At 38.4% G+C, this 26,174-nt stretch overlaps 3 protein-coding genes across 3 annotated transcripts; 2 read left to right on the forward strand and 1 right to left on the reverse strand.

The window, feature by feature from the left end:
• Positions 1–594: 594 nt before the first annotated feature.
• On the reverse strand, positions 595–1,545 carry OR10A7 (olfactory receptor family 10 subfamily A member 7). Its single transcript, XM_019960105.2, has one exon. The coding sequence runs from the start codon at positions 1,543–1,545 to the stop codon at positions 595–597; it is 951 nt and encodes a 316-aa protein (XP_019815664.2).
• Positions 1,546–16,476: 14,931 nt separating this feature from the next.
• Positions 16,477–17,439, forward strand: LOC109558474 (olfactory receptor 10C1-like). The gene has a single exon (XM_019959868.2). It carries the CDS (start codon positions 16,477–16,479, stop codon positions 17,437–17,439), a length of 963 nt encoding a protein of 320 aa, XP_019815427.2.
• Positions 17,440–22,176: 4,737 nt separating this feature from the next.
• LOC109558476 (olfactory receptor 10C1-like) lies at positions 22,177–23,118 on the forward strand. The gene has a single exon (XM_019959869.2). It carries the CDS (start codon positions 22,177–22,179, stop codon positions 23,116–23,118), a length of 942 nt encoding a protein of 313 aa, XP_019815428.2.
• The last annotated feature ends 3,056 nt before the right edge of the window (positions 23,119–26,174 follow it).

A 26,174-nucleotide genomic window follows, 5' to 3' on the forward strand; every position in this document is an offset into this window, starting at 1 on the left:
TTTCCCCATCTATTTCCCATGAAGTGATGGGACCAGTTGCCATGATCTTAGTTTTCTGAATGTTGAGCTTTAAGCCACCTTTTTCACTCTCCTCTTTCACTTTCATCAAAAGGCTCTTTAATTCCTCTTCACATTCTGCCATAACGGTGGTGTCATCTGCATATCTGGAGTTATTGAGATTTCTCCCAGCAATCTTGATTCCAGCTTGTGCTTCTTCCAGCCCAGCATTTCTCATGATGTACTCTGCATATAAGTCAAATAAGCAGGGTGACAATATACAGCCTTGACGTACTCCTTTTCCTATTTGGAACCAGTCTGTTGTTCCACGTCCAGTTGTAACTGTTGCCTCCTGACCTGCATACAGGTTTCTCAAGAGACAGGTCAGGTGGTCTTTTTTGTGAATTTTTGAATAATTCCTTCATAAAGGAACTCAGTTATCCCCGTCTGAACTGGGACTCTGACTGAGACACTGAGATCCACCCATCATAGTAGGTGACCCTGACAAAGTAAGAGCAAATCTTCCACTCCTTCACAGCTTTTGTTCATGGGTTCTGGTGCCCCTACTTTGTCTAGAAAAACTTGACACAATTTAATTCAAAGCACACCTAACTTCTGCAAGACTTTTCGAGTGAATGTCCTCTTGACTGCCCCCTTCACTTCATTGTTCCTTAGGCTGTAGATGATGGGGTTTAACATCGGTGTGATGACAGTGTAGGACAATGATACTAGCTTCTTGCTCTCGGGAGACTGTTTGGATTTGGGCCGTAGGTAGGTCAAGCTGGCTGTTCCATAGAAAAGGGATACCACAATGAGGTGAGATGAACAAGTGGAGAATGCCTTCTGGCGACCGGTAGCAGAGGGCATCATCAGGATGGTTTTAATAATGCGAGTGTAGGAGACCAAAATGAGGGAAAAGGGAAACATAATAAATAGTAGTGTGGAGGCAAGTGCTTGCATTTCATATATGGTTGTATCCTCAGTGACTAGTTTCAACACTGGGGGACCATCACAAAAGAAGTGGTCTATGGTGCTTGGTCCACAGAAAGGATGGGCCATCAACCAAGCTGTCTGTAGCATAGACACGGGAACACCAGACAGCCAAGAACCTACAGCCATCCACAAACATAGGGACCTATTCATTATGACTGAATAGCGGAGAGGATTACAGATGGCTACAAAGCGATCATAAGCCATCATAGAGAGGAGGAAACATTCAGAGCTGCCAAAGAAGAAAAAGAAGTACATCTGGGTACCACAGCCTACAAAAGAGATGCTTTTCCTTGGGGATACTAGATCTACCAACATCTTTGGCACCATGACCAAGGTGAAACAGATTTCAAGAAGTGACAAGTTCCTGAGAAAGAAGTACATGGGTGTTTGAAGAGCAGGATCCACAATGGTAACTGTGACAATAAGGAAGTTACCCAACAAAGTGACTGTATAGATGACCAGGAACAAAACAAATAGGGAATGTTGCATCTCAGGCTTGTTTGTAAAACCATGAAGGATAAATTCAGTCACTTGGGTGTGATTTTCACAGATCATATCTTAGACCAGTTTCTCTCTAATAATCAAAATATATGTGTCAAAGGATCAAAAAATATTCTTTAAATGTATATATAATATCAAATATAATAATAAAATCTATAAATGTATCTTTGTTCTCAGTTGTCTTACCATTCTATTTCTCTGAAACAGAATGTCTACAATAAGACTAAATCAGAGCAAAGAAATAATTTGCATGAATACCACTAATTGCTTGTCACCTAGGTGCAGTTTGTCTCTCACCAGTGATGACAGTCTGCAGCTCATGTTCTTCATCAGAGGCATGTTATTTTTCAGGATGAAGTAGAAAGAGTTTGGGTAGCTAATAACTAAAATAGAATCACTTAATAATTTAAAAAAATATATCCAAGAGGTATTCAAGAGGCAAAAGATAAAAATTGGGCTAGTTTGACTTTTTAAATCTTAGATTATAAATGACATATTTCTACCAAATGGAGTGCATTTTATACAATACACTACTTCATCCAGTATACATACACATATATACATCTATACATATATACACATATAAATTATATACACATGTAGGTACACATATATGTATATATGAGGGAACCTTAGTAAATAAACATAGATAAACAAATAAGCATAACAGGTACTTATGATTTTAGTAGTTTGTGCAGTCCTCACGGGACTGTCAATTTATGTAATTTTTCACGGTGCCTCTTGAAGCATAATTTCACATCACTGGGCCCCAGTTCTTACTATGCACACAGGTATAGTCATATCATTTGAATTGGGCTTTATAAAAGTAGCAAACTTCTGAACAAACATAACCTGCAATCCAGAAGTCCTCCTTCCAGCATTCATCTCAATTCTAATCCATCAAAATAGTTCGACTTCCCACTGTGTTGTGACTTTGTTAAATTAACATATGTTAAATGGAGCTCAGGGGTGTAGGATGGTGAGCACTGATTCAACAAAAGATCACAAAGGAAAGTCAAATGAAGTTTATTACTCAGATTCTGGAGAAGGAGCTATAGGAGGAAGTCAAGGCAAGAGTGCAGGCATAAAGAAACACTGAATGTGGGGTATATGCCTTTATTATGATCCAAAGGTGGAGTATTTTGAAGTTCCTTGGCTGAGGCCAGACTGGTTAATTCAAACCAAAAAATGCAGGATTTTGGTATGCTTCCCATGAGTTTTTTTTTCTAAGGGGGTACAAGGAAAAGGCTTTCCCTGGGAGACAGGGGCGACTGTTTATAACAAGGACATTTGGGGTATCATATCAGAAAGTTACATTTACTTATGACTCTTGGGCTTTTATCTAGAGTATGTGTTCAGGGGAGTGGTTAATATCAGTTTAAAGTCCCTGCAAATCAGGGACCGATAATGAGTCAGCAGCATTATGAAATAATTTACTAAATTCTCAATAGACTGTCAGTTTTCTCCAAAACTGCATGGACAAAGTGGGAGCTAGTCCCTTACTACTGTGTATCCACTAAAAGTCCACTCATGGAATTACTAATTCAATTAGTATTATCTCAAACACAATATCTTCTTTAGAGTAGAACATTTTGATTGAAAGTAGGATTATATAAATATTTTCTATACAGATCTTAACAACAGCATATCAAATGTTAGGGATCACAAAAATATATGTTGGAAAACAACTATATATAAAGCTACATTGGAGCTGAGCTGAACAATGTTTCCATTTTTTAAAATATTGGGGCTATGAAAGTATTAAGTATTAGATTAATTATTTTGATCTAATATTGATATTAGGTCAAATTGATAAGCAACTGACCCAAGTATTAGATCAATTATTTTATAAAACATTTTTCAAATTTAATTTAAAAATCTTAGTTTATTTTATAGTCAAATCATGTTTAACACAGATTTCTCTGAAAGTAAGGAGTTGAAAATGCACAGACCTTTTGAAGAATTCTGTTTTAATTCTACTCCAGTGATATATATACTTTGGTAATATCTCACTATTTCGCTTACCACAAGTTCCCAAACCAATATCCTCTACAATATAAGGAAAGGAACCGGTCATCCCAGGCTGCCCATACTGATGGTACTCCAGAATAACAGGTTAAGAGACACAACAGTGAATGTGACCACTATCTTTCACCACTATTGCAAATTCTGCTCCAATACCATTCACATCAACAGTAACAATAACAACTACATTATTCCTGGTATATTTAGAAAAACTTATAAATAGCTTCGGAGGCTTCCCAAGTGTCTCACGGGTAAAGAATCCACCTGCCAAAGCTGGAGATGTGAGTTCGATCCCTGGATCAGGAAGATCACCTGGAGAAGGAAATGACAACCTACTCTAGTAATCTTGCCTGGGAAATCCCATGGACAGCAGAGCCAGGTGGGCTACAGTCCATGTGGTCGCAAAGAGTCAGACAGGACTGAGAAACTATAAAGCAACAGCAGCATAAATAGTTTCAGATGCATTATCATGTTCACCAGCATTTTTAAACAATTCTAAATTCACTGTGACTCTAAATATACTCCATCATTTGTCTGAGGAAAATAATTATGAGAATTGAATAAGGTATCAAGATTTTATAATGGTCCAGCAATTTTTAGTGTATCTCTAAAATACCTCAACCACTATTCCCTCTCAGATTTCTAATACTGAAGTGGCAGAAAACAACAACAGGTTTAATATCTAGTCCTGGAGTGACCAAGGACTAGATATTATAATACATTATCTATAATGTAACATCCACGGTCTCCACTGTGAGATAGGAATAAGGCAAGCCAAAAAGATTATCAGTTTCTTTATTTGATAATCAATGATATACATATTCTACCTTGTGCAGGCATATTTAAATTCAATAAAGTTTTGGAGAACTAGAGATTTTTACTGTAACAAAATATACCTCCAAATATTCCCTCCCCTCTTTATATATCCTAAAAAAAAAATACTGTTTACATTGCATATATCTTCTAAAAATCAAAAGATTCATTGGCAGTGATGCTGCAGTAACTACCACAAATTTATAGTGATGCCTTTTTTAAAAACTTGTAAACTGTAGATAAGTGAGCAGGATTGCTACATAGCTCTAGAGAATGTTTTACTTTATTGCATGGAATTCTAAAAATGTAATGACATTTACTTAAGTCCACTAATTTTTGGACTGTTTTGAGACCAAAGAGTTTTTCACTTGCTATTAATCAGGCCAGCTTCAAAATTTTCTGGAAAATGTGCCAGCTTTCTCATAAATACATGTTTTCTTATAAAAATCATTACAAATCAATCAGCTTCTTTAACTGGAACAGCACTTCTAAGAACCTAAAATACAAATTAGTAAAAATCGGAGAACAAATAACCCTCATACCTGAATTGAAAATACATTGCATGGTTATAATACATAGCATTTCTTAAATAGACAACCATTGTTTTCTTAATATTCTCTTCCTCAGCATTCTGTAGCTTTCTAGACAGAAAAAAAGAACACTCTATTGTTTTTTTGTTTTACTCAATAAAGCATCAAGCTATTCCTTTTTTCATGTATAAATAAGCTTATAGGCTTATTTTTCTTAAGATGATTTTGTTGTATATAGATGCACAGATAAAAGTAGTTTTATTGGGGGGGGGGGACTGAGGAACAAAATAAATCATACAGAAATATCTGGATATATCTTACCAAATAAAACTACATATTTCTTAATTAGAAGTTTAATCATTTTTTAAGATAAGTAATATCTTGTGAGAACTGTAAACTGATCTTGAAATCTGTCACATCTCAAATTTTCAGAATTAAGCAAATAACTTTGACAGGTTAACCTACTTTGCATTGGCACCAAATGGTTGATATACTCCTGTAATAGTATTTAAGTGTGACTGGCCTTGGGGAAAATGATCCTTGGGATATTAGAAGGGACTGCTGCAAATTAAACAACCATTTTACCGCATAGGGGAGAATATCGAATTTTCAAGAAATTGTTTATGTTTTAAGTCATAATGGCTGCCATTCAACATGTATTTCTTAATAATAGCTATTTCTGGTGGGTCTGTAGGGCACACTGGTCAATCCCTTGGGATTACAATTATTAATACACTAAGACTATGTGAGGAACATAGATTTTAGCTTTCCCTGTAGAATTTTTTGTGGGATAGATTTTGGCCACAAAATGATAGAATATATTTGTACCCCATCCTTGAAATGTAAATGATTTAAAATTTTATTTTTAATTCATTTTTAAAACTTTATTTTTAAATATATATTTTTACTAATAATCTTTTTAAGCAATTAAACTGTGCAAGTTAAAATGATTATTGGTATGTGTTTATTGTTGTTTTATACATCAAATAGTTTGCTACTGCTTTGTTTAACCATGAGAAAACTGTAAATAGTTCCAAGATTCATATACTGTTTCATGAAAGCAATATCTTATAATAACTAACACGGTTATTGTCATAAAGTGATAAATCTTTCTTTCTTTCTTTTTTTAATCCTTAGAATGTATTCTCTTTGCAATTTCAAAACCTATTTCAGTTTAGTGGGCAGAGACATAACATTATTATTTGAAGTGTTTTTCAATGAGCTAACAAAGCTGTATTTTATTATATTTGTTGTAGAACCAACTCATAATAGATATGAGGGTAAAATAGTCACTAATTAGAACAGGAAAAATGATTCCCAAAAATTTTAACAAAATGTGCGGGAGTAAAAAAGCCTTGAAAAAGCCCCCGGAGTTTAAATTTTACGCATGAGCAGAAGACATAACAAACAGCTAGACAGGAAAATTTACCACTTCCAAGTTTACTTTCTTCTTGAAAAGTAAAAGGGAAGCTTTGTGTTTTTGGATTTAATCCTACATAAGGATTAAAATTCTTAATCAATCATTATTTTCCAAAAACTAAATAACAATGCTATAATAGCCTAAAATCCTTTTTTCTGAAATCTTCAATTGGAAACACCTACCTTTAAAATAAGTAAAATAAAGCTATAACAACGCCAAAGGAAAAGTTATAAAATATATTTAACCTATTTTAATTCATAGCTGTACCAAACAACTAACTATAGACCATATGAAAGATACATTTTGTAACACTGGAAAGAAAAATCAAATAAAAATGGTGCATTACTGACTAATGTTTGTTTCATAACAGCTTTTGTTTTGTTTTCAAAATTTTTAAACAAAAGTTTTCTTAGATATCAACAGGATGACTATGAAAACCCCCTCATGCAAAGATGATACAAACTTCAATGAGGTTACTTTTTACTTCTCTGTTCCTAATTAATATCACCTTTCCAAGAAACAGAAATTCAGATAAAATACAGCTCCATGTGTAGGTGTTCTTAACTGCCACTCTAGAGTAATTCAGTTCCTTATTAATAATTCCTAAAATCATTATACAATGCATTCACTGGTTACATATCACTGCCATCTTGTGGGTAGTTCATTTTAATTATTTTAGCTGAAAATTCTTCATGAAGTTATAATTTGGGATTTGCCTGGAAACAAATCAGTGATTCTTTTCCTATAGATTTCTTGGTTTGCCTACTAAGTGGCAGGCACAGTAGGTTTGAAAGGTAAGACAAACACAGATTTCCATCTCAGAAAGATTATACTGTTTATAATTCTCCTTTGATAAAATGTGATGAAATTCATGTAACCACTTTTCATACTGTTCACGGGATTCTCAAGGCAAGAAAGCTAAAGTGGTTTGACATTCCTTTCTCCAGAAGATCTATCCAAAAAAGATCTTAAAGGCCCATATAACTGTGATGATGTGATCAATCACCTAGCGCCAGACCTTCAGGAATGTGAAATCAAGTGGGCCTTAGGAAGCACCACTGTGAACATATCTAGTGAAGGTGATGGAATTCCAGCTAAGCTATTTCAAATCCTAAAAGATGATGCTGTTAAAGTGCTGCGCTCAGTATCTGGAAAACTCAGCAGTGGCCACAGGACTGGAAAGGTCAGTTTTCATTCCAAACCCAAAGAAAGGCAATGCCAAAGAATGTTCAACTATCACACAGTTGCACTCATTTGCTAGCAAAGCAATGCTCAAAATTCTCCAAGCTAGGCTTCAACAGTATGTGAACCAAGAACTTCCAGATGTTCAAGCTGGATTTGGAAAAGGAAGAGGAACCAGAGATGAAATTGCCAACATCCACTGAATCATAGAAAAAGCAAGAGAATTCCAGAAAAACATCTACTTCTGCTTTGACTACGCTAAAGCCTTTGACTGTGTGGATCACAACAAACTGTGTAAAATTCTTAAAGAGATGGGAATACCTGACCACCTTACCTGCCTCCTGAGAAATCTGTATGCAGGTCAAAAAGCAACAGTTAGAATCAGACATGGGATGGGCTGGTTCCAAATTGAGAAAGGAGTACCTCAAGTCTGTATAGTGTCATGTCACCTTGCTTATTTAACTTATATGCAGAGTACATCTGAGTACATCATGCCAGGCTAGATGAAGCACAAGCTGGAATCAAGATTACAGGGAGAAATATCAATAACCTCAGATACAGATGACACCACCCTTATGGCAAAAAGTGAAAAGAAACTAAAGAGTCTCTTGATGAAGGTAAATGAGGAAAGTGGAAAAGAGGGCTTAAAACTCAACATTCAAAAACCTAAGATCATGGCATTCAGTCCATGGCAAAAAATGGGGAAACAGTGGAAAGAATGACAGATTTCATTTTCTTGGGATCCAAAAATCAGTGCAGATGGTGACTGCAGACATGAAATTCAGAGGCTTTCTCCTTAGAAGAAAAGCTATGACCAACCTAGACAGCATATTAAAAAGTAGAGACATTACTTTGACCAAAAAAAAAAAAGTCTGTATAGTCATAGCTATGGTTTTTCCAGTAGTCAGGTATGGATGTGAGAGTTGGACCATAAAGAAGGCTGAGCATGAAAGAATTGATTCTTTTGTACTGTGTGTTGGAGAAGACTCTTGAGAGTCCCTTGGACTGCAAAGAGATCAAACTACTCAATCCTAAAGGAAATCAGTCCTGAATATTTATTCATTGGAAGGGCTGATGCTGAAGCTGAAGCTCCAAAACTTTGGCCACCTGATGGAAAGAGCAGACTCATTAGAAAAGGCCCTGATGCTGGGAAAGATTGAAGGCAGGAGGAAAAGGGGACAACAGAGGATGAAATGGTTAGATGGCATCACCGACTCAATGGTCATGAGTTTGAGCAATCTCCAGGAGATGTTGAAGGACAGGGAAGCCTGGCGTGCTGCAGTTCATGGGGTTCTAAAGAGTTGAACACGAGTGAGCAACTGAACAACAACATGCAACTGCATACCTCAATACTTAAAACAGCAGTATATATTCATTATCTTACAATTTCTGTGGTTGGTTCTGGAATTCAGGAAGTTTATCTGCAAAGTTTGGCTCAGAGCCTTTAACAAGGTACAAACAAGATATGATATCACTTATATGTGGAATCTAAAAAAGCCAAATTTATAGAAACAGAAATAATTTCCAGAGGCAGGATATGGGTGGTAGGAATGAAGAGATGCTAGTCAAAGGATATAAACTTTCAGTTAAAAGATGAGTAAATTCTGAGGATCTAGGATACCATATACTAGATCCACACCTAATTTTAGGTGTGCTTGTATAGCCACTTTGCAGATACTGGATTTTTTAGAAATTAAAGATTTGGGGCAATTGTGCTCTGAACAAGTCTATCAGCATCATTTTTTCCAACATCATTTCCTCAAGTTGTGTCTCTGTCATATTTTGGTTATTTTCACAATATCTCAGACTTTTTCATTATTAAGTTTCTTATGGTGACCTGTTTGGTGATCTCTGAAGTTACTATTGCAATTAGTAATGGATGACACAACCACAATCGTATTAGATGGCAAGCTTAAAAAATGTGCCAGTCACACAGATCAACCGTCCCTTCCCTCTATTCCACAGGCCTCCCTGTTCTCTAACAACAATAATATTGAAACTAGGTAAATTAATAACCCTAAAATTAAGGTTACATTATTCTGTTTTCAAAATGTGTGTGCAGGGGAGATGGGGAGCTACTTTATTTAGTACAACTCCTTCACAACAGCTATTAAGTAGACTTCTAATTCTCCATCTTGAAGACATATCAAACAACAATTATAAATAATCTTGTCTTATCTTTTATTTTCTCTAGATATAAATCACCCTGTGTTTCTCCTCCCTTTCATGGCCAAATGTTTCCAACATGTTGTTTCTTGTTTTTTTTTTTTTCATGTCTCAACTTCTCTCTATCCATATATAACTTGAATCTGGTTTTCCCTCTTATCTCTCTCTCAAAAACTTTTTTCTGAAGTTTCCAATGGCCACTGTGTAGCTGAAAATTAATAGATAACTCAAAGCTATTTTTTCTCAACTTTTCACAAATATTTGGCACACTTAGTCACTTCTTCCTTAAATAATCCTTTTTCTCCTTAGGAAATACTGTTTTCCATGATTTACTCTTTCATCCCAAGTCTTTTGTTTTCAAGACCACTCACAAGCTCATTTTCTAAGGGGTTAAAGAAGGATACAAGAAATCATCGTGAGACTTAAAGTCCATATTTTGTATTGCTGGTAGGGCTCATTCTCATATGGTCACTATATCGCCAAATGTTGTGACCTTTTACCAAATTATTCGGGTCAAAATCAGATGTAAAGAAGCATTAAGAAAGGATTTTGAATGGACCTAGAGGATTGTCATACTGAGTGAAGTAAGTCAGACCAAGAAGCAGAAACATCATATGACATTCCTTATATGCAGAATCTAAGAAGATGTGGTACAAACAAACTTATTTATAAAGCAGAAACAGACTCAGAGAATGAACTCATAGTTGTGGATGAGGACAGGCGAAGGGATAGTTAGGGAGTTGGGGATGGACAGGTACACACTGCTGTATTTTAAATGGATAACCAGTAAGGACCTAGTATAGCACAGCGAATTGTGCTCAATGTTATGTGGCAGCCTGGATGGGAGGGGATATAGAAGGAGAATGGATACATGTGTATGTATGATTTGAGTCCCTTGGCTTTCTACCTGAAACTGTCACAGCATTGCTAACTGGCTATACTACAATACAAAATTAAAAGTTTAACTTAAAAAAGAGGACTTTTGACTTTCAAATATCCTACATACAACCATATACAATTGACTCTCAAACAATATGAGAGAGAATGACCATTGCCTCCTCTCTGTCAGCAGTCAAAAATCCTTGTACACCTTACAGTCTTACCTCCGTGTCTGCTGCAGCATTTGCATCCATGGATTCAACCAATCAAGTACATGGTTAAGAACACAATGAAGAGCACAGATTGTAACTCTGCTAGAGAGGAAATTGCTACAAATGTGAAGTGGGTGCAGAGGGACTTTTTTTGTGATATCATGCCTGTACTAAAACTGGCTCATGTTGATATCTCCCACAATGTGACTGTGATGTCTGCTGTCTCTGTGCTTTTTATTCTTAGCCCGTCTCCTCATTCTGTGCTCCTAAGTGCGCATTATGGTGACAGTCTTGAGAATCCTTTCAGCCACTGGCAGAAGCAAAGCTTTCTCCACTTGCTCTTCTCATATCCTGGTTGTTTCTCTCTTTATGGCTTTCCTTGTTCACCTACCTCCTACCAAAGGCTGCACACACTCCAGAAACAGACACAGCAACTGCACTCATGCACACAGCTGCTCTGAATCCAGTTATCTACACCTTGAGGAACAAGGAAGTGAAGGAAGCCTTTCAAAGCCTAACAATGAGGAATACTGTTAGACAAGTGGCATAAAGTACTTACAGGATCACAACCAAGAAACACATGGACGTCTTCTATGTTTTTATATATGTGCAAGCAAAAGAAAAGTATGGGGCTTTCCTAGTGACTCTGTGGTGAAGAGTTTACTTGCCAACAAAGGAGACACTGGTTCCATCCCTATTTCAGGAAGATCCCACTTTCTGTAGAGCAGCTAAGCCTGACACCACAACTATGGTTATGGAGCCACAACTACTGAGCCCACACGCCACAAATTCTGAAGCCCACATGCCCTGGAGCCCGTGGTCTGCCACAAGAGAGGTCACTGCAATGAGAAACCCATGCACAACTGGAGATTAAGACCTGCTTGCCACAACTACAGAATTGCCCATGCAGCAACAAGGATTCAGCACAGCCAAAATTAAATAAAAAAAAATTAAAAAGAGAAATGTGTAGTAGGATCATTAAAGTATATATCCTGTGTTCAATCAACAATATTCAATCAACAAAATTACTGAGTACCTCCTGGGAACTACTCGATTTTTCCTGACTACCATGGTAACAGGATTAAGGTTAGTGTGTTTCACATTTTTTGATGAAAGAAAATATTTTTCCAGTGGAAAATGCTAAAATATAAAAATGAAAAAAAATTAATATATTTTAGTGCTAAATATAGGATGCTGTCATTCAAGAGCTTAAGTGGAGTACCCTCCCATACTTACTCACCTCTGATACACCCTAATAATGAGGTATTAAATAATCATCCAAGAGATGGTGAAGGACAGGGAAGCATGGCATGCTGCAGTCCATGGGGTCACAGAGAGTCGGACAGGACTGAGCAACTGAACACAATAATAAATACTGACGAGTGTTGTACCCTTAAAAACTCTAAGTATTTAACTTGTAAATCCAGTGGAGGATTCTGACTTTTTATACAAAACTAGCTGGTTTATATGGCATTATCCACTCATCTTTTGGGTTTTCATACAAATGAAGATTTAAAGAAACATATATTACATGTCACCTAGGGCAATGATGAAAGTATGATTCAGTTCAGTTCAGTCGCTCCATAGTGTCCAACTCTTTGTGACCCTATGAATCGCAGCACGCCAGGCCTCCCTGTTCATCACCAACTCCCGGAGTTTGCTCAAACTCATGTCCATTGAGTCGGTGATGCCATCCAGCCATCTCATCTTCTGTCGTCCCCTTCTCCTCCTGCCCCAAATCCCTCCCAGCATCAGGGTCTTTTCCAATGAGTCAACTCTTTGCATGAGGTGGCCAAAGTATTGGAGTTTCAGCTTTAGCATCAGTCCTTCTAATGAACACCCAGGACTGATCTCCTTTAGAATGGACTGGTTGGATCTCCTTGCAGTCCAAGGGACTCTCAAGAGTCTTCTCCAAAACCACAGTTCAAAAGCATCAATTCTTCGGCGTTCAACTTTCTTCATAGTCCAACTCTCACATCCATACATGACTATTGGAAAAACCATAGCCTTGACTAGACGGACCATTGTTGGCAAAGTAATGTCTCTGCTTTTTAATACGCTATCTAGGTTGGTCCTTCCAAGAAGTAAGCATCTTTTAGTTTCATGGCTGCAACCACCATCTGCAGTGATTTTGGACCCCCCAAAAATAAAGTCTGACACTGTTTCCACTGTTTCCCTATTTCCCATGAAGTGATGATACTGTTATTCAAATTTTTTTGTCACTATCTAGTTTTTAAATTATGGGTTTTTTTGTCCCAAATTTTCCTGCTTTCCTCTGTATTGAATGTACAGTATACTGCTTTGATCAAATTCCTATTCTATTCCCATAAATAATCAGGTCTTAATTTCAGTACACTGATGGTCTGAATCTAGAATGAATATTAGTACATTCTAGACTGAATAGGAATATACCTAGAAAGGAATATACCTAGACATTTTAAACACAGATATTAAATATCACTGTCCAAGTAGAAGCTGAGCAATTATATTGGTATTCTGTGCCTGAAAAACATGAATGTATGTTCTCTCCTGGTGAGAAGTGAGAATGATTATACATGGGACACTGTGATAACCATAGATAAGAGGACATTCACTACAGGAGACTGACCAAAGGGTCACAGGCACAACCTGTTCAATAGCAGAAACTCTCCCTGCCAAAGCTGACCCTTAGTTGTCTCTGCACACATAACAAATGCTTCAATGTGTGTGGGTGCATGTGGACCTGCACGTGCACTCACACACACAAACACAGACCAATTCAACAGCTGCCCATCATCACACAGCATCTGATCTCTTCTATTGTTTTGACTGCATATTAAAACACCTTAGTGTTCAAGAAACACAGGTAACAACAATTTCTTAAAAATTTTTATTCAGAACAATAAATACTTCCCAATATTACATTTAAAAAAAAAACACTCAGCAAAACCACTTAGAGAAGAATTTGCTGTTACTATTTATTATCTAACTATGCAAAACCCCATGCTTATGCCTGAAGTAGTTTCTGGATATTCTGAAGCACCAATTCTCCTGGATTCCAGAAGAAGCCTGAATTCCCAGAAAAGCAGAAATCTCTTTCCCAAACTTGTGTGCCATTTTAATGCTTGAGCTTCAAAGCAGCTCCTCCCATAGTTCACACTTTAAAAGACTAATTTCCACACACATCACAAGAGATATATCAGTACTAAAGGTTGGTTTGGAAGAATGTTAGAGACTCGAAAACAGCATCTCAAATAATGCTCTATTGTATAATATATAGAAGGAAAAGATGTGTTCAGAACTTTAGTTTAAGTAACAGAAAGTTGTGAATACCAATGAGATGCTCTCAGTATATGCCTGCTTCTTGGAGACGTGCCCAGCAGCATTCCCTTGTGTTAAGACTACGTGACGTCACTTTCGAGGTTCAAACTTATTTTAAATACCAGAAATCTTTACGAATCACAGTCTCGACAGATCATCAAAATGATAAAACCTGATATCACATTTATCACTGTATTCTCTTAAGGTATAAAAGCATTTTTTAAAACATGTGATAAAGTTGATACCATATGCATTGCAACTATTTGTTTTAAACATGTGACATGCATGGAGCGGAGCTTGCTTTGCTTGTTTATCCATTTCAGAATAGACCAAAGGTGAAGGAAGGAGGCTCTTTAAATTCTAAAGAAGACAGCAAATGAGTCAATAATAGTTGGGTTACTAAAAAGTTAGGAGGACTTGCCTGGTGGCTCAGATCTGCCTGAAGAAATCTGCCTGAAGTGCACGAGACCCAGGTTCAATCCCTCAGATTGGAGAATTGCTTGGAGAATTCTTGGACAGAAGATAGAGCCTGTCTGTATTCTTGCTTGGAGAATTCCATGGACAGAGGAGCCTGGCAAGCTACGGTTCATGGGGTCACAGAGTCAGACATAACTAAGCAATTAGCACGCACACACACACACTCAAACACACACACTCACACACACACACACACGATTTAGAACTTCCCCCAGCCACCTCCATGTACCTACCTGTAAGTATGACAGAGAGAGGAGGATGCAAGGCCAGTAGAAACATTGCATTGGCATCCCTGATAGCTCAGTTAGTAAAGAATCCACCTGCAATGCAGTTGACCCCAGTTCAATTCCTGGGTTAGGAAGATCCCTTGGAGAAGGGAGAGGCTATACACTCCAGTATTCTGGCATGGAGAATTCCATGGACTGTATAGTCCATGGGTTTACAAAGAGTAGGCCACGACTGAATAACTTTCACTTTCACACTTTTCACTACAAAACTGGGGCTCTGAAGTAGATTTTCCTTCTATATCTCACACAATATGGGAAAGGAGGGCTATAAGCATATCAAATTATAATGAGGGTGTTGAGGGTACTTCAAAGAGAATTACTGCAAAATTTTGAATGTCTGTTAAATACTATCCATTGGTCTACAGAGTCTACTTTGTGCTGGTTCTATTGATATCAAAAGAGACATGAGCAGTCACTGTGCATCTGAGAAACTTAAAGAAAATTAATATGGAAAATAGCCATACAATTCAATAACTGAAGTGCAAGGTGTAAATCCATTAGAAATACTGGGATTTACCCATTGAAATTTTTCTCTGGGAAATGTATTCAAGTAATGAAAACCAAATTTACATTGAATGTTTGTCATTGTTTTTTAACAAATTCCTCTTGAGACAAATTAAACTGTGCAGTGGATGCAATCCCTATGGTCTCTAGTCAGAGTAGAAATATGGCCTGTTTTATAACCATGTTATAATTGGGAATTGTCAGAAGTCTAGAAGACTGACAAGGAAACGGAATTTTTTCTTGTGGTTCTTGGTATGTTCTCCCACTTAAAATTTTTGTACAATTACATTGAGAATATAGAAAGGACATTCTGGTGGTTTTGATTTCCATGGATTTTAGTTACCAAGTTATGACTTTATCATATTAAAATAAAATGACTAAAATATGTAAGAAAATGAATAGGTAGATGCCTAGAAATATTCACCCTTTCAAACGCTTAAGTGTAAATTTAAGGGAAAATTATAGAATTCAGAAGACCAGAACATAGTACCTTTACAATTTACTCTCTACACTTATCTTTTATGTGACTCCTTTACACTCGATGGTTAAGATTTTCCCTGTGATGTCGAAGACCTGGGTACAATCTCTGGACAAGGAAGATATCCTAAGAACAGAATGGCAAATCACTCCAGTATTCTTGCCTGGAGATTTCCAAAAATAGAGGAATTTGGTGGTCTACAGTCGATGGGGTCACAAGAGTGCAAAACAACTGAAGTGGCTAACACTTTTATAATTAGAAAGCTTTCATATATATCACACACCTAACAGTCTGTGTATATGATTAGAATAACAACAAGGTAAAAAGAAATCATGAGAGGATGTAATTTAAAGCCGCTGTTTTCTCTAAACTTCTATGAAATTCCAGAACTCAAAATCGGGAATAAATACTGGATCAATTATGCTGGGTGCATGCATACATGCTAAGTCGCTTCAGTATGTCTGACTCTGCAATCGTATGGACTGGAGCCCACTAGGGTCCTCCGTCCATGGATTTCTCCAGCAAAAATACTAGAGTGACTGCCATCTCCTTCTCCAGGGGTTTTTCTTAACCATTTCAAAACTTTTAGCAAAGGAATACAAGTGTCTAGGTCTCATATCAGACCACTGACCCTAGAAAGTTCCACAGAGACCTATGCTAGGTGACCGGATGCTTTTAGGTGTTACTTCTACATCCTCTGCTCTCTCCACAGATGTCTAGCTCTGAGCCTATAATGAGTGGAAACCAGTCCCTCTGCACCCACTTCACATTTGTAGCATTTTCCTCTCTAGCAGAGTTACAACCTGTGCTCTTCTTTGTGTTCTTAACCATATACTTGTTTACCATGGGAGGAAATCTTCTCATCATTGGCTTGATTTGGGGCACCCCTTCCTTGCACACTCCCATGTATTTCTTCCTGGTTAACCTCTCCTTTCTGGAGATGTGCTATATCACTAGTGTGGTGCCTCAGATGCTGGTGCACTTGCTTGTGGAGACCAAGATCATAAGCGTGGCACGCTGTGCAGCTCAGATGTATGTATTTAGCATCTTGGGACTGACAGAATGCTGCCTGCTAGCAGCCATGGCTTATGACCGCTTTGTAGCTATTTGCCATCCTCTGCATTACTCTCTCCTGATGGGCCCTGGTGTGTGTTTGAAATTGGCTGCAGCATCTTGGACCACTGGGGTCATGGTAGAATCAGCCCAGACCACATGGATCTTCACTCTGCCCTTCTGTGGAACAGGAAGGATCCAGCACTTTTTTTGTGACATCATGCCGGTAGTGGAACTAGCTTGTGTTGATACCTCCCACAATGAAATTGTGATGTTTGTTCTCTCCGTGCTCTTTATCATGACCCCCTGTCTCCTCATTCTGTGCTCCTATGTGCGCATTCTGGTGACCATCCTGAGAATCCCTTCAGCCACTGGCAGAAGCAAAGCTTTCTCCACTTGCTCATCTCATATCCTGGTTGTTTCTCTCTTCTATGGTACTGCCTTGTTCACTTACCTCCAACCAAAGGCAGCACACACTCCAGAAACAGACAAGGCAACTGCACTCATGTACACAGTGGTCACGCCTGCTCTGAATCCAGTTATCTACACCTTGAGGAACAAGGAAGTGAAGGAAGCCTTTCAAAGACTAACACCAAGAAGCACTCTGAGTCTAACGCCATGAGGGACTTATAGGATGGCAGCTAAGTAACGCATTTGCCTGTTTTATGTTTTTCAATGTGTTTAAGCAAAAGACAAATATGCAGTAGGATCATTAAAATGTATATCATTTGTGCAATCAATTATTCAATCAACAAAAATTCTGGGCAAGTCCTATGTCTTGGACACCACTCGTTTTTCTGACTACCACGGAAATGGCATTAAGGTTAGTGTGTTTCACATCTTTTGAGTAAAGACAATAAAATATTTCTATGGAAAATATTGAAAAATGAAAACAAAGAAATTAGTACATTTTTGTGTCAAATATAGGGTGTGCCTTTTAAATGTTTACGTGGAGTATAATCTCCTAATTACTCACCTCTGATACATCTTAATAATGATATGTCTTAAATAATACTTATGAGTGTTGTACATTGTAACTGTTAATACTTATGAGTGATGTGCATTGTAACACAACCCTAAGTACTTAACTTGTAAATCCAGTGAAGGTCTCTGATGTTTTATCCAAAACTAGGTTGTTTCTTTGGTCTTATCCACTATTTTTGTTTTTCCATATGAATGAAGTTTTAGAAAAATATATATTATACATTTTCTCAGGCAATGATTAAATATATGATACTGCTTTTTTATTTTATTTTTTATTTTATTTTTTAACTTTACAATATTTATTGGTTTTGCCATATATCAAAATGAATCCACCACAGGTATACATGTGTTCCCCATCCTGAACACTCCACCCTCTTCCCTCCCCATACCATGCCTCTGGGTCATCCCAGTGCACCAGCCCCAAGCATCCAGTATCAGTGCATCAAACCTGGACTGGCAACTCGTTTCATATATGATATTATTCATGTTTCAATGCCATTCCCCCAAATCATCCCACCCTCTCCCTCTCCCACAGAGTCCAAAAGACTGTTCTATACATCAGTGAGGAGAAGGCAATGGCATCCCACTTCAGTACTCTTGCCTGGAAAATCCCATGGATGGAGGAGCCTGGTAGGCTGCAGTCCATGAGGTCGCTAAGAGTCAGGCACGACTGAGCGACTTCACTTTCACTTTTCACTTTCATGCATTGGAGAAGGAAATGGCAACCCACTCCAGTGTTCTTGCCTGCAGAATCCCAGGGACCGGGGAGCCTGGTGGGCTGCTGTCTATGGGATCGCACAGAGTCGGACACGACTGAAGCGCCTTAGCAGCAGCATACATCACTGTCTCTTTTACTGTCTTATATACAGGATTATTGTTACCAAGTTGTTTTCCCATATATCTAGTTTTTTTAAATTATTTGTCCCAAAATTTCCTTTCTCTGCATTGAATGCAGAATATATTACTTTGTTCAAATTCCCTTTCTAGCCCCATTAACACCCAGGTCCTAAGTTTCAGAGCAGTGATGGTCTGAATCTAGAATCTTTATCAGTAGGAATACAACTGGAAACAATATAGCTAGAAATTTTAAACTCAGAGACTACATGTCACTTCAAGTAAAAACAGAACAAATATATTTATTTCCTATGAATGCACAGCAGGAATGTATGTTCTTTCCTGTCAAAAGTGAATGTGATTTTACATGGGACACTGTGATAACCATAGATAAGAGGACATTCACTACAGCAGACTGACTGAAGGGTCACAGGCACCACCTGTTCAATAGCAGAATCTCTCCCTACTAAAGCTGACCCTTAGTTGTCTCTGCGCACATAACAAATGCCTCAATGTGTGTGGGTGCATGTGGACCCACACATGCACTCACGTACACACACACACACACACACACACACACACACACAGCCCAATCCAATAGCTGCTGGTCATCACACAGCATCTGATGTCTTCTATTGTTTTGACTTCATTTTAACAATCAATGCTCATTAAAACCACTTAGAGAAGAACTTGTTGTTACTATTTATTATCTAACTATGCAAAACCTCATGCTTATGCCTGAAGTAGTTTCTGGATATTCTGAAGCACCAATTCTCCTGGATTCCAGAAGAAGCCTGAATTCCCAGAAAAGCAGATGAAAGAAATCTCTTTCCCAAACTTGTGTGCCATTTTAATGCTTGAGCTTCAAAGCAGCTCCTCCCATAGTTCACACTTTAAAAGACTAATTTCCACACACATCACAAGAGACATATCAGTACTGAAGGTTGGTTTGGAAGAATGTGAGAGACTCGAAAACAGCATCTCAAATAATGCTCTATTGTATAATATACAGAAGGAAAAGATGTGTTCAGAACTTTAGTTTAAGTAGCAGAAAGCTGTGAATACCAATGAGATGCTCTCAGTATATGCCTGCTTCTTGGAGACGTGCCCAGCACCACTCCCTTGTGTTAAGACTATGTGACGTCACTTCCAAGGTTCAAACTGATTTTAAGTAGCAGAAATCTTCATGAATCACTATCTCCACAGACCATCAAAATGATAAAACCTGATATCACATTTTATCTCCACTGATCATGAAAATGATAACACCTGATATCACATTTATCACTGTATGCTTTTTAAGATATAAAAGCTTTTTTAAATCATGTGATAAAGTTGATACCATATGCATTGCAACTATTTGTTTTAAACATGTGACATGCATGGAGTGGAGCTTGCTTTGTTTGTTTATCCATTTCAGAATAGACCAAAGGTGAAGGAAGGAGGCTCTTTAAATTCTAAAGAAGACAGCAAATGAGTCAATAATAGTTGGGTTACTAAAAAGTTAGGAGGACTTGCCTGGTGGCTCAGATGGTAAGGAATCTGCCTGAAGTGCACGAGACCCAGGTTCACTTCCTCAGAGGGGAAGATCCCTTGGAGAAGGGTAGCAACCCATTCCAGTATTCTTGCCTGGAGAATTTCATGGAGAGAAGAGCCTGGCAAGCTACAGTTCATAGGGTCACAGACACGACTGAGGAACTAACACCACACACCCACACACACACACACACGATTTGGAACTTCCCTCAGCCACCTCCATGTACCTACCTGTAAGTATGGCAGAGAAAGGAGGATGCAAGGCCAGTAGAAACATTGCATTGGCATCCCTGATAGCTCAGTGGGTAAAGAATCCGCCTGCAATGTTGTAGACCCTGGGTCAATTCCAGGGTCAGGAAGATCCTTTGGAAAGGGAAAGGCTATTCACTCCAGTATTCTGGCATGGACAAGGTTTACAAAGAGTCTGTCATGACTGAGCAACTTTGACTTTCACACTTTTCACTACAAAACTGTGGGCTCCAAATAGATTTTCCTTCTATAGCTCACACAATATGGGAAAGGAGGGCTATAAGCATATCAAAATAAAATGAAGGTGTTGAGGGTACTTCAAAGAGAATTACTGCAAAACTTTGAATGTCTGTTAAAGTAAATACTATCCATTGGTCTACAGGGTCTACTTTGTGCTGGTTCTATTGATATAAAAAAAGACATGAGCAGTCACTGTGCATCTGAGAAACTTAAGGAAAATTAATATGGAAAATACCCATATAATTCAATAATTGTTTGAAGTCCCTGGTGTAAATCCATTAGAAATACTGGGTTTTACCCATTGAAATTTAAGTGATGTAACTAACAGCAATAGATTACCTCTGGGAAATGTATTCAAATAATGAAAACCAAATTTACATTGAATGTTCATCACTGTTATTGAACAAATTCCTCTTGGGATGAATTAAATTGTGCACTGGATGCAATCCCTATGGTCTCTAGTCAGAGTAGAAATACTTCCAGTTCTATAACCATACTATAATTCGGAATTGTCAGGAGTCTAGAAGACTGACAAGGAAAGGGAAGTTTTTCTTGTGGTTCTCGGTATGTTCTCCCATTCAAATTTCTGTAAAATTATACTGAGGATATAAAAAGGACATTCTGGTGGTTTTGATTTCCATGGATTTTAGCTGCCAATTATGATTTTATCATATTCAAATAAAAAATGACTAAAATATGTAATAAAATGAATAGACAAATGCCTAGAAACATTCACCCTTTCAAACCCTTAATTGTAAATTTAAGGGAAAATTGTGGAATTCAGAAGACCAGAACATAGCACCTTTATAATTTACACTTAACTTTTATGTGACTCCTTTACACTTAATGGTAAAGATTTTGCCTGCAATGCAGGAGACCCAGGTACAGGGGTGGGGAAGATCCTCTGGAGAATGGAATGGCAACCAGTTCATCTTCTTACCTGGAGAATTCCATGGACAGAGGAACTTGGTGGGCTATAGTCCATGGGGTCGCAAAGAGTCCGACACAACTGAAGTGGCTGACACTTTTACATTTAGAAGGCTTTAATATATATTACACACCTAACGGCCTGGTTATATGATTAGGATAACAACAAGGTAAATACAAACAATAGAGGATGTAATTTAAAGCCATTGTTTTCTCTAAACTTCTATGAAAATCCAGAACTCAAAGTCAGGAAGAAATATTCCATCCATCATGTCGGGTGCATGCATGCATGTTAAGTTGCTCCAGTATGTTGGACTCCTTGCAATTGTATGAACTGTAGCCCGCCAGGCTCCTCTGTCCATGGATTTCTGCAGCCAAAAATACTGGAGTGGGTTGCCATGTCCTCCTCCAAGGAATCTTGCTAATCATTTCAAAACTTTTAGCAAACAGAATACAAGTGTGTAGGTTCTCATGTCAGACCGCTGACCCTAGAAATTTCCATAGGGACCTATGCTAGGTAGCTGGATGCTTTTAGGTGTTACTTCTGCACCCTCTGCTCTCTCCACAGATCTCTAGCTCTGAGCCTATAATGAGTGGAAACCAGTCCCTCTGCACCCACTTCACATTTGTAGCATTTTCCTCTCTAGCAGAGTTACAACCTGTGCTCTTCATTGTGTTCTTAACCATATACTTGTTTACCATGGGAGGAAATCTTCTCATCATTGGCTTGATTTGGGGCACCCCTTCCTTGCACACTCCCATGTATTTCTTCCTGGTTAACCTCTCCTTTCTGGAGATGTGCTATATCACTAGTGTGGTGCCTCAGATGCTGGTGCACTTGCTTGTGGAGACCAAGATCATAAGCGTGGCAAGCTGTGCAGCTCAGATGTATGTATTTAGCATCTTGGGACTGACAGAATGCTGCCTGCTAGCAGCCATGGCTTATGACCGCTTTGTAGCTATTTGCCACCCTCTGCATTACTCTCTCCTGATGGGCCCTGGTGTGTGTTTGAAATTGGCTGCAGCATCTTGGACCACTGGGGTCATGGTAGAATCAGCCCAGACCACATGGATCTTCACTCTGCCCTTCTGTGGAACAGGAAGGATCCAGCACTTTTTTTGTGACATCATGCCGGTAGTGGAACTAGCTTGTGTTGATACCTCCCACAATGAGACTACATTGTTTGCTATCTCTGTGCTCTTTATCATGGCCCCCTGTCTCCTCATTCTGTGCTCCTATGTGCGCATTCTGGTGACCATCCTGAGAATCCCTTCAGCCACTGGCAGAAGCAAAGCTTTCTCCACTTGCTCATCTCATATCCTGGTTGTTTCTCTCTTCTATGGTACTGCCTTGTTCACTTACCTCCAACCAAAGGCAGCACACACTCCAGAAACAGACAAGGCAACTGCACTCATGTACACAGTGGTCACGCCTGCTCTGAATCCAGTTATCTACACCTTGAGGAACAAGGAAGTGAAGGAAGCCTTTCAAAGACTAACACCAAGAAGCACTCTGAGTCTAACGCCATGAGGGACTTATAGGATGGCAGCTAAGTAACGCATTTGCCTGTTTTATGTTTTTCAATGTGTTTAAGCAAAAGACAAATATGCAGTAGGATCATTAAAATGTATATCATTTGTGCAATCAATTATTCAATCAACAAAAATTCTGAGCAAGTCCTATGTCTTGGACACCACTCGTTTTTCTGACTACCACGGAAATGGCATTAAGGTTAGTGTGTTTCACATCTTTTGAGTAAAGACAATAAAATATTTCTATGGAAAATATTGAAAAATGAAAACAAAGAAATTAATACATTTTTGTGCCAAATATACGGTATACCTTTTAAATGTTTACGTGGAGTATAATCTCCTAATTACTCACCTCTGATACATCTTAATAATGATATGTCTTAAATAATACTTATGAGTGTTGTACATTGTAACTGTTAATACTTATGAGTGATGCGCATTGTTAACGCAACCCTAAGTACTTAACTTGTAAATCCAGTGAAGGTCTCTGATGTTTTATCCAAAACTAGGTTGTTTCTTTGGTCTTATCCACTATTTTTGTTTTTCCATATGAATGAGGTTTTAGAAAAATATATATTATTCATTTTCTCAGGCAATGATTAAATATATGATACTGCTTTTTTTATTTTATTTTTTAACTTTACAATATTGTATTGGTTTTGCCATATATCAAAATGAATCCACCACAGGTATACATGTGTTCCCCATCCTGAACACTCCACCCTCTTCCCTCCCCATACCATGCCTCTGGGTCATCCCAGTGCACCAGCCCCAAGCATCCAGTATTGTGCATCAAACCTGGACTGGCGACTCGTTTCATATATGATATTATTCATGTTTCAATGCCATTCCCCCAAATCATCCCACCCTCTCCCTCTCCCACAGAGTCCAAAAGACTGTTCTATACATCAGTGAGGAGAAGGCAATGGCATCCCACTTCAGTACTCTTGCCTGGAAAATCCCATGGATGGAGGAGCCTGGTAGGCTGCAGTCCATGAGGTCGCTAAGAGTCAGGCACGACTGAGCGACTTCACTTTCACTTTTCACTTTCATGCATTGGAGAAGGAAATGGCAACCCACTCCAGTGTTCTTGCCTGCAGAATCCCAGGGACCGGGGGAGCCTGGTGGGCTGCCGTCTATGGGATCGCACAGAGTCGGACACGACTGAAGCGCCTTAGCAGCAGCATACATCAGTGTCTCTTTTGCTGTCTTGTATACAGGGTTATTGTTACCAAGTTTTTTTCCATATATCTAGTTTTTTAAAATTATTTGTCCCAAAATTTCCTTTCTCTACATTGAATGCAGAATATATTACTTTGTTCAAATTCCCTTTCTAGCCCCGTTAACACCCAGGTCCTAAGTTTCAGAGCAGTGATGGTCTGAATCTAGAATCTTTATCAGTAGGAATACAACTGGAAACAATATAGCTAGAAATTTTAAACTCAGAGACTACATGTCATTTCAAGTAAAAACAGAACAAATATATTTATTTCCTATGAATGCACAGCAGGAATGTATGTTCTTTCCTGTCAAAAGTGAATGTGATTTTACATGGGACACTGTGATAACCATAGATAAGAGGACATTCACTACAGCAGACTGACCGAAGGGTCACAGGCACCACCTGTTCAATAGCAGAATCTCTCCCTGCTAAAGCTGACCCTTAGTTGTCTCTGCGTACATAACAAATGCTTCAATGTGTGTGGGTGCATGTGGACCCACACATGCACTCACGTACACACACACACACACAGCCCAATCCAATAGCTGCTGGTCATCACACAGCATCTGATGTCTTCTATTGTTTTGACTGCATTTTAACAATCAGTGCTCAGCAAAACTACTTAGAGAAGAACTTGTTGTTACTATTTATTATCTAACTATGCAAAATCCCATGCTTATGCCTGAAGTAGTTTCTGGATATTCTGAAGCACCAATTCTCCTGGATTCCAGAAGAAGCCCGAATTCCCAGAAAAGCAGATGAAAGAAATCTCTTTCCCAAACTTGTGTGCCATTTTAATGCTTGAGCTTCAAAGCAGCTCCTCCCATAGTTCACACTTTAAAAGACTAATTTCCACACACATCACAAGAGACATATCAGTACTGAAGGTTGGTTTGGAAGAATGTGAGAGAGTCGAAAACAGCATCTCAAATAATGCTCTATTGTATAATATACAGAAGGAAAAGATGTGTTCAGAACTTTAGTTTAAGTAACAGAAAGTTGTGAATACCAATGAGATGCTCTCAGTATATGCCTGCTTCTTGGAGACGTGCCCAGCACCACTCCCTTGTGTTAAGACTACGTGACGTCACTTCCAAGGTTCAAACTGATTTTAAGTAGCAGATCTTCATGAATCACTATCTCCACAGACCATCAAAATGATAAAACCTGATATCACATTTTATCTGCATGGATCATCAAAATGATAGCACCTGATATCACGTTTATCACTGTATGCTTTTTAAGGTATAAAAGCATTTTTTAAATCATGTGATAAAGTTGATACCATATGCATTGCAACTATTTGTTTTAAACATGTGTTTAAAACAAATGTTTAAATGCATGGAGTGGAGCTTGCTTTGTTTGTTTATCCATTTCAGAATAGACCAAAGCTTAAGGAAGGAGGCTCTTTAAATTCTAAAGAAGACAAAAAATGAGTCAATAATAGTTGGGTTACTAAAAAGTTAGGAGGACTTGCCTGGTGGCTCAGATGGTAAGGAATCTGCCTGAAGTGCACGAGACCCAGGTTCACTTCCTCAGAGGGGAAGATCCCTTGGAGAAGGGATAGCAACCCATTCCAGTATTCTTGCCTGGAGAATTCCATGCACAGAGGAGCCTGGCGGGCTACAGTTCATAGGGTCACAGACACGACTAAGCAACTAACACCGCACACACACACACACACACACACATGATTTGGAACTTCCCCCAGCCACCTCCATGTACCTACCTGTAAGTATGGCAGAGAGAGGAGGATGCAAGGCCAGTAGAAACATTGCATTGGCATCCCTGATAGCTCAGTGGGTAAAGAATCCGCCTGCAATGCAGTAGAC

The sequence above is a fragment of the Bos indicus genome, chromosome 5 (assembly GCF_029378745.1).
Source record: "Bos indicus isolate NIAB-ARS_2022 breed Sahiwal x Tharparkar chromosome 5, NIAB-ARS_B.indTharparkar_mat_pri_1.0, whole genome shotgun sequence".
NCBI classification, from domain to species: Eukaryota; Metazoa; Chordata; class Mammalia; order Artiodactyla; family Bovidae; genus Bos; species Bos indicus.